At 37.6% G+C, this 9,474-nt stretch overlaps 2 protein-coding genes across 2 annotated transcripts; one reads left to right on the forward strand and one right to left on the reverse strand.

Moving 5' to 3' along the window:
* The first annotated feature begins 1,030 nt into the window (after positions 1-1,030).
* LOC116305833 (caspase-3) lies at positions 1,031-5,259 on the forward strand. Its single transcript, XM_031715808.2, has 3 exons — positions 1,031-1,215; positions 1,912-1,974; positions 2,839-5,259. Exons 1-3 carry the CDS (start codon positions 1,119-1,121, stop codon positions 3,606-3,608), a joined length of 930 nt encoding a protein of 309 aa, XP_031571668.1. The 5' UTR covers positions 1,031-1,118; the 3' UTR covers positions 3,609-5,259.
* An 847-nt stretch (positions 5,260-6,106) lies between these two features.
* On the reverse strand, positions 6,107-8,411 carry LOC116305900 (uncharacterized). Its single transcript, XM_031715903.2, has one exon. The coding sequence runs from the start codon at positions 8,206-8,208 to the stop codon at positions 6,481-6,483; it is 1,728 nt and encodes a 575-aa protein (XP_031571763.1). The 5' UTR covers positions 8,209-8,411; the 3' UTR covers positions 6,107-6,480.
* Positions 8,412-9,474: the final 1,063 nt, after the last annotated feature.

The following is a 9,474-nucleotide window of genomic DNA, read 5'->3' on the forward strand; positions in this document are numbered from 1 at the left end:
GCTTCTTGTCCTGATCTTACATTAGTTTTTCTTCTCTAATGTTACGAAGTAACAAAGACTTAATATTCAATACGATCGTCGATCGTCGGCATTGATGGGATCCCTGTGATGATGTCAACTTCTTTTGTTTGTATATTATTTTTATGTCAATTTCTGCTTCCCTAGTCTAGCACAAGCACAAGGCAAACTCCTAAGCATGCAAGCTGGGTCTACATTAATAACACTGATATAACTAGCTAAAAACTAGTGTGAGCTGCATCGGTGTTTCTAATGAAACAGTAATGATGAAAAGGTAAATTATACACCGTGAAAAGATGAAAAAACTTACTGACGTTTCGGACACTAGTCCTTCGTCAGAGGACTTTAACTTTTAAAATTTAACTTTTACTCCGACGAAGGACTAGCATCCGAAACGTCAGTAAGTTTTTTCATCTTTTCACGGTGTATAATTTACCTTTTCATCATTAATAACACTGTTTTATCAAAAAGTGTAATACATTTGATTGCAGAAAGGTTGTACATTTACATTTATACATATATCTAATGAAATGCAAGATGTCAAATGAGATACAATTGCAAAACTTAAAAAGTAACTTATTGCTCTTCCTTATCTTCTATTGTATCAGAGACATAAGTATTGCACACAGTCAATTAAAAAATATTTTTCACAAAATGTTGTGGTCAAGATTGTATTTACGCATATTTTACATTTTGCATCTTATTTGATATCTTGCATCTCATTAGATATTTGTATAAATGTATACTACAAACTTTCTGCAATCAGTGTAACAAAAAAATAATACTCAATAGAGCCACACAAACTTTTCTGCACATGTTATGCCCAAAGAAAAAGGACTCCTTGGTCATATACATAAATATTCATCCTTTTCATCAGAAATAATTAATAAAGCAATAATACTCAATAGAAGCACGCACGAGGGTTCGCGTTGATGGGCTCCCTGTGTTGATACGAATACTTCCGCTTTCACCGCATTCGGCTTCCGGCCGAGGATCCACACCCTCGTCAGAATCTGGTCTGGACTGGTTCGGGTTCAAGTTATCTGCCATTTTGCAAGGAAAGAAGAAGTAGTGCAAGTAACTGTCCTCAAATATGAAAAATGGCTAGCAAATTTAACATTAATATAGCATCGTCTACCGGAGCAGTAGTTGTTGGAGATGGCTCTTCTATCACTGTTCATCATGGCGTCTCTAAAGGTGAGAAGAAACGAAATTTTTTGCTTAGAGAAGCATGATTTGGGAGTCTTCGTTTTTTTATAAGTGGAAGTCTTCTTTGTTTTCATATTTAAAACTCGATCTGATCTCCATCACCTTTTCCTTTCTTTGTGTATGGTTTTTTTCCTTCCACTCAATTTTTTAATAAGGACTTTACGTAATACAAAAAGCTGATTTATGTTGTATGACAAAGTTGTTTTCGCTCGCTTGTTCGAATCGTTCTTTTGATATTAGATTAAGCTTATCTCACCAACTCATTAAGCTCAAGAAAGTTTAATTTGTTAATAAATTATGGTATCTAGCCTATAAGTAAATTGTAATATAAGTTTATTTGTCAATGAATAGTAACCATATTCAGAATATTGCATTTTTAAAGCGAAACTCGACAATTAAAAACAATTGTGTTATAGGGTTTCTTAACTTATACAGTTCAGATTTCCTTTCAATTATCCATGATACAAACATTTACTCAGCTTGAAAAATTCATAAATTGAGCTTAAAAATTTTCGAGCTTTATTTCGTTTTCATTTAGAGGGAATTTTCGAGGTGATTTATTTATAGAGACATCAGTTTGATTTTATGTATGTATCAATTACCATATCCATTCAACATCACGCGTACATAGTTAGTGTACGTACTAAGTATGTAGTATTTCGTTGTTGTTGTTTTTTTGTACAGTTGAAACTACAAGTTACAGAAATCAACCGGAAGATAGACAAGAAATTCAATCTCAAAATACAGGTATAAGATACTAGAACAAATTAATGAATTATGTCAATTCCCCTCCCCCTCGGCTCCCCCCTAGGGCTTAATATTGATATGTGAATATTACAGAGGCCAAAACGTTAATATTGAAAATTAGAATTTAGGAATTAGGGGTGGTGTAATTCTGACTTGATCTTGGGGTATTTATCTGGCTTCTTCTGACAGTTTTCCTTCCTCTGTAGTAACAAAAACTTTATAATGCTGAGTGTTCAGTATACATGTATTTATCAAAGTCTTTCTTTGGGATATACTTGCATGGTTGGCTTGGTGATAAGAATGCAACCCTTTCAAGAACCAATGTGAAATGGGTTCCATTCCTTTCCATATGGCTGAGTATGTGAGTAGGGTTGCTCAAGGGCTATATAGTTCTCTTCTGTGCTTAAAGGGTTTTTCTCCGGGTTCTACAGTTTTCCTCCTTCTGCAAAAATCAACTTCTAAATTCCAATTGGAATTTCTTTGGACAAGAAAATTTATATTTAAAGGCATTAGAAAGGAAATTCATAATTTATTCTGGTAATAAGCATTTAATTATATAAATCTATAGACCCCTTACAGACATTTTTAGGGGTGACTGTTTACCGTATACTAACCTGGATCACTTAGCCAATCAGGAGAGAGCAAAATTCACATCATTCTGACCTCAGCCTTGGCCAGATAACATCTATTTTTTTCTCACATATCTACACTTCATTGCTGGTTCCAGATTGGCTTTACTTTGACTTAAGTTTGATTCCTTTGTTTTCACTCAATGTTGTGATTGGTTAACGTTTTTCAAGTGGTCCCATTAGTGTGTCTGCACAATGATATAAGAAATAAGCATTCAAGTTTTATTTTTTACAGGTGGCATTCATTGTCAAGAAACCGGAGAACCTCCCAGCTCTAAACGAGAAACTGATGAATTTCATCGAAAGATCAAGAATGGCTATGTCCTTATCATTAATAATCAAACATTCCCTCATCGCTCAAGTGTTGAGCGTTCTGGTTCAGCAAAAGATGTAGAAAACTTAAAAAATCTCTTTGATGAATTTGGCCTTCACCCAGTTAAAGTAATGGAAAATCTCACCAGCACTCAGATCCTCGAGCTTCTAGTTGAGACTTCAGAGAAAGATTTTAGTAAATTTGATTGTTTTATTTGTGTAATTCTAAGCCATGGTTCTGCCGATGGGATCTACGGAGTTGACGAGCAAGTGATTCAAGTAGAGGCCCTGACCAGTAAGTTCCGTCGAAGTCCGTGCCCCTCATTGGAGAACAAGCCAAAGCTGTTTTTCATTCAGGCTTGTAGAGGTTCTAACAAAGATATTGCCCCAGTTGAAAGCGACAGTGAACCAGTCCCAATGCAGTGCCGAGGATTGCCTTCTGATGCTGATTTCCTGATCTGCTATGCATCATCTCCTGGGTACGAGAGCTACAGAAACCCAGAACTGGGTTCTTGGTTTATCAGGAGTTTGGTTGAGGTATTTAAAGAGTATGCGCCTGATGAACATCTCATGGATATGATGTTGAGGGTTAACAGCCGTGTCTCTTCATACTTCAGCAACCATGGCCATAAACAAATGCCGTCAGAAATCTGCATGCTAACAAAGAAGTTCTATTTCAACCCACCTCGATAGACTTTAGGGCTAGAGTTCATTGAAACAGCTTCTTCATTGGAGTCCAAAGACCTTTGTGTCAGCAATGAAGATCTAAAATCAAGACATACATTATTCAGTGCTGTACAATTTTGGCACTTCCTTTTGTACCAATGCATGTTAGCTCCTGATAAAAGAATCTGAATTGCAATGGTTTCAAGATAAAAATGAAAAATCACTTAGAAGCATTTGGTTTGCCTCTGAGAAAATTTATTTTTAAATTTTGAATTTTTCTTTCCTTCCTTTTGATTTTTCCTTTCTCTTTTGATTGTTTGGTAACAGTGGTTTTTGTGACAAATGAAAATAGTTGCTAAGATGATAGAGATTTAATTCCACTAATTTACCCCCCACCCCCCCTCCACCCCGAGTCAGATGACAGACCTGCAGGTGTACATAAAAACATTTGTCTATGCACGGGTAACTGACTTTTCATAAAGTGGATTCAGAATGCAAGACCACCTTAGTGAAAATCAGTTGTTCTATGCAGCTATCACTGCCATAGAGCGCATGCAGTAAAAAACCTTTAAATAAAAACAAACTTGATGCTGACAAATATTGCTATTTACTCACTTATAGTTGCTATCACTCAACTAGAACATTTATGACACAAAAGGCAAAAATGTTCTCTTGCGTATTTCTCGAACAGAACATTTATTACACAAAAAACAAATGTTCTATAGTACTATTTGTCAGTATCAACTTTGTTTTTATTTCATGGTTTTACTGTGTTCTATTTGAAAGGCATCTCTTTTAAAGCACTGTTCCATGACATATGCAGTTGCCAGCTTTTGTCCATTCCTTTGTACTAGAAAACTTAAAAAATAGTTGAAAAATTCATACTGAGTGAAGGTAAAATTTCTAGAATTTTGTTATATATCATTAATTATTTTTGGTGCTTGCATCTTAGACTCAGGTCAAACGTTGAACTTTACATGAGCAATCAATGAAAACAATTGAAAACAATGGTTATTAGGTGCAGCTCTTGTGAAGTTCAACATTTGTATTCGGCCTAAGTTTTATATGGTAATAATCTTGGATGCTATTTAACTCTAAAATCAATAACTAGATTATAACTAAAATAAAAAATAACTAGATTAAGATAGAATATTACAGATATATTTACGACTATATGTGCTGAAATCCTGGACTGTCAGCGTATAACTTAGGATTAATTGCTACTTCTACTTCTACAATTTAGCTCAGCACACTCTTATAATATTCACTAAAGTACACTTCAAATGTCATGTATACACTTTTTAGGACTGAGCAAATAAATTTATACTGTGGTTGCTGCAACAAAACCGTTATGAACTTTTTACTCGGGCTTTCAAAGAAATGCCCGAGGTATAAATTGGGCTTTATTTGCGTTCTGTCACAAATCGCAGTTGCATTCAAAGTGCATGCGCAAGTTCTATGCGCGTGCGTAGTATGCGCCACATAAGCACATGGTCGCGAGCAATGGCAGAGTTTTTCAAGGTTTCGTCAGAAGGATGACGTGTTCACGAAGAATTCTTTCGATTTTCTGCTATGAAGCCCGAGTTCACGCAGATATGCATTTAGTTTTGAAAAAGCTTTATAATTATTGGTACTTAACATACAGTATTAAAAGTAAAGAGTAAATTTCTGTCGATAATTTCCAGACTGTTTGCTTCATGGTGGTAGAGTCGATTATTGGTTTGATAATCAGTACAAAAATTTTACCCCGGATTTTAGAGTATTTGATTATGCTGTAGCTATATAACTAGCACTATTAGTACTAAATAGCACCGGTGAAACATTGGGGGAAGGGGGGGGGGGGGGGGGGGGGGAAGGATAGAAATTGTACTATATGGTGCAGAATAAATGTAGTACTGTTTCAAAGATTAAGTGCTTGCACTCTAGAATAAAAATGCTTAAAGTAAACTAAGAGTGCGAACCATATATATACATGAAATGGCACAAAAACTAAATATATCTTTGTTTTTCCGTTGTCTCATTGGTGCTATTTTGTACTAATTACTTAATAATATTTCATGGATATAGAGTGCAAACAATATAACAGTAAAACTTTAGTAATACTAAATAGCACAATTTCATGCAAATTCCATTGTTTCTATTGTTTAATTAGCACTATTTTGTACTATTTAGTAATTAGTGTTTCACAGATTAGAGTAAAGGCATAGAGTGACCTCAGTAAATCCGTGAAACTTTAGTAATACTAAATAGCACAATTTCATGCAAATTCCATTGTTTCTATTGTTTAATTAACACTATTTTGTACTATTTAGTAATTAGTGTTTCACAGATAATTATTGTTTGCAGTCTATGGTTTGCACTCTAACAGGTTGATTTCTTGCAGTGTAGTTGTTTTGATGATACTATAGTAATTTGATTTAGATTTGAGTAGAATATAAAATAAAGTATTAAAACTGGATAACTTAACTGGGTGCTAATATTATTTATCACTTCATTTTAGAGTACAAACACTAAAAGTGTGCAACACTTTTCACTATTTAGTAGTAAATAGTGCTAATCAAACAATATAAAACAATAGGATTAGCATAATTTAGCAGTATTTAGTGGTATTTATGTTACACACTTATAGTGTTTGTACTCTAGCTAGCCCCCTAGTTACTACATGCATGACACAAGGTCAGGCTTCAGAGCAGAGTCTGACTGTAAAGTAGTTTAAAGCTCTGTTACATAAAAGACTAGTATTTTGCAATATTGGGTTTCCTGTTACACCCTTAGTACATATGGTATCTTAGCCTCCTCAGCAGACGTTCATAAGGTCTGTCACGCAACGTTTTGGAGAGAGAAACGTTGCGTGGGTAGAGTGATGAAAATGTTTATAATTTTGGAGATTTGCTGCCACTCAAGTGTTTGAGTATATATGTGATTCCCTTTCATCTCTTTCATTCATTCCATTCCCACTTTCATTTGAGCCATAAGACTCAGTAACCTGAGAGAAATGAACATCACGTCTTGGGTGTACATACTGCAGCGAGCTCATTTTACGTTTAATGATGTAAAAATGCAGAAACATGTGAAGAGAGAAGCCAAGATGAATAGGTGCGGCAGCTTCGAAGAATGAGGTTATAGACGGGTCAAGATGGGATTGGTTGATCAAGTGTTCCACACGTCCATTATACTGGTCGATTACACATGCTACGAAAATTGACAGAAGCGCCAGCATGATTGCTGGAACTAGAAGATGGTACATGCGACGACCGATGTTCCTGGAGTAATGTGGACCCATCTTGACAAAGAAGTGAAGCTGGAATAACATCCCAATAGCACGCACCAGGTCCTTCACAGAAGTCCATGCCAAATAGGATTTTGTCGCCTTGTCAGCAGGTTTCGACATGGTAGAAAATGTCCACAGAAAACAAAAGGAGGATTTCATCAACCAGAAAACGAACCCAACAGCACCCATAAAACCTACCATGATGTCTATTGCTTTTGATTCAGTTTCCCGCCATTTTCTGTGGTTGTTTTCAATTGGAGAGCTGCCGCCCAAAAGCAATAGACCAAATAAAATGACCGCAAAGTCGGCCAAGATAGGAAAAATGTTCGACCAGTCTCCAACAAAGTCTAGGTATTGCAACCCATTGACTAACTGCAGACCCACGCAAATAAGCCCTATCATGTAGCCATAACCAGAGTAGTGAACGACCTCAACGTTAACTGATGTACTGTTCATTGTCTCTCTGTCGGGGCGTGGCTCGTCGAACAAGTCGTAAGGGGCCTCTATACTGTTATCCCTCGTGTCTTCGAGCTCAAACACATGTTCCAGGAATAGCAAGCTGCAGAGAAGGCGGTAGTCAATAAGTAAGGCATTGTAGGCAGATTTCACGATAGAGAAGCCTTTTCCAAAAAGCTCCATGGCAAATGCGTTATCAGTGTGGGTGGTGACGATGGAGTCGATCCACATAGCAAAGTTCAATAGCGAAATTGTTTTCAAAAACCATGAGCAACCCATTCGCATCAAAGGACTTGGCACTTTATGGCGTAAACTGAAGTAGTAAATAGACGCTTGAACGAGCTTCTGGGTTAAAGAAACGAACTCAACTGTAGCATACACGGGTGCAGGAGCCTTGGTAGCTGCGCCAATGGCAAATAACATCTCTAGAGCGCTGAGAGGAATGGTGATCACCCATATGACTATCCCCGTACTACCATGTGTGTGACCGACAGGAATCAAAGGCCGCCCATAGTCGTCTATCTCTCTTTCTGGACTCTGTCGCTCAAATAGCGAGACAACTCCTGCAATCATAAGAATAATACCAATAGAAATCTCGATGAAAAGTGTGTAGACGCCGTAGACTTTGTCGCGTTTATAGCATCCGAGAGTTGTGATAGCGGTTAGCAAAGCGCCTAGAAAGAAAATGACAAGGCCAATTCTTGTTTCGACTAATGCTCTTCCAAGTCGTCTCCAGTAATACAGGAACAAGACGGCAGAGGCAGACGAGAACAAAACGCTTGACATTACAGTGAGAATAACACTCGAAGCCAAAGATACGTCCGTCATAACCCCTGTGGTTGGAGCTTGAGCTGTTGCATTAGAGCTAATCGAAAAGGCTGTATAAAAATGAGCAATCATCGTAGAGGAGATATCGTGCAGGGGGCAGCCACCAAGTTAAGTTTAAACGTTCAGTCGGAAAAGAAGACAATATCTGAGTCTCTGTAAAACCTTTGCAAGCACTATAATAATAGTACACTGGTCATTTGAAGTAGTGAATTCATGTATTAGGGAAGTTTGTATGGACGTTCCAGCTAGCTGTGTATCAGAGTCTTTCTTAGAAATCCGAGCTAATACAAACCGGAAGCCATCAAGGCCAATTTTGTTTTAATATATACGGAACCTAACATCAATGAGCTACGTCATGATTAGGATATAAGGAGAAATCTATTGGATAACAGCATCGACTTATCCACTACTGGACGAAGATTCCAACCCTTTTTTTTTTTCCTGACTAGAAAATGAAACTCGTTACTTTCTTTTTCGATTCAAGACTAGCTGTTGGAATCGATCCAAATGCCATCGAAACAAACATCTTTTGATTTTCTGGAAACTCAAACCGTCCCACCACCCCCATTATCGTCATCATCACCATGCATCACCATCACCCCCGGCCCATCACAACCTTTCTTTTCCTTTTCTGTATTTCTAGCACTCGTATATTCAGATAGCTTCGGTACTGGCACCGAGAGTGGTCACGGCCAGGGTTTTGTTGCGATCTCAGTGGTTCTAAATTACGTCCCCGTTTTATTATTCGGAGACGGGACCGCCATTTAACGTAGTCATCCGAGCCACGAGGGATTTACAATCCCAATGAAAAGATCAAGCCAGGTTTTGGCACCTCAATTTTGGCATGAGCCAGGGATCGAACGAACCCCGAACCTTCGGCACCAAATCCGGGAGCGCTAACACTGCGCCACCAGTTCTTGCATCACCACCATAATTTACCACAATACACCACCACCAGAATCTATGTCGACTTCAGCACAATCCATGCCGCGACTCTACCACCTGACTACAATATATACATACCACCACACTACACCATCGCCAAAATACACCACCACCACAATACAGCACTCTAACAATCGTATCCATGCCACTCCACTACCACAATACACCACTTCCACAATACACCAACATCGCCTGTCCTTTCCTGCAGAGACAAAAAAAACTCCCAGTTTTAGCAAAAAAATATTACGGGGGGCTAATGGTGTCTCATTTTCTGTAGAGGGTTAATAGAAGATAAGCTATTTCACGCTACGGCTTGAATTATCTCGAGACCCCGGAGAGATGATTGTGAAACAATTTTTTCCCGAGTACTGGACATGAAACTTTTTTTTTTAA

Source organism: Actinia tenebrosa, unplaced genomic scaffold, assembly GCF_029948245.1.
Source record: "Actinia tenebrosa isolate PJP-AT-01 unplaced genomic scaffold, QUT_ActTen_1.0 PGA_scaffold3__52_contigs__length_22856419, whole genome shotgun sequence".
Classification (NCBI taxonomy): domain Eukaryota; kingdom Metazoa; phylum Cnidaria; class Anthozoa; order Actiniaria; family Actiniidae; genus Actinia; species Actinia tenebrosa.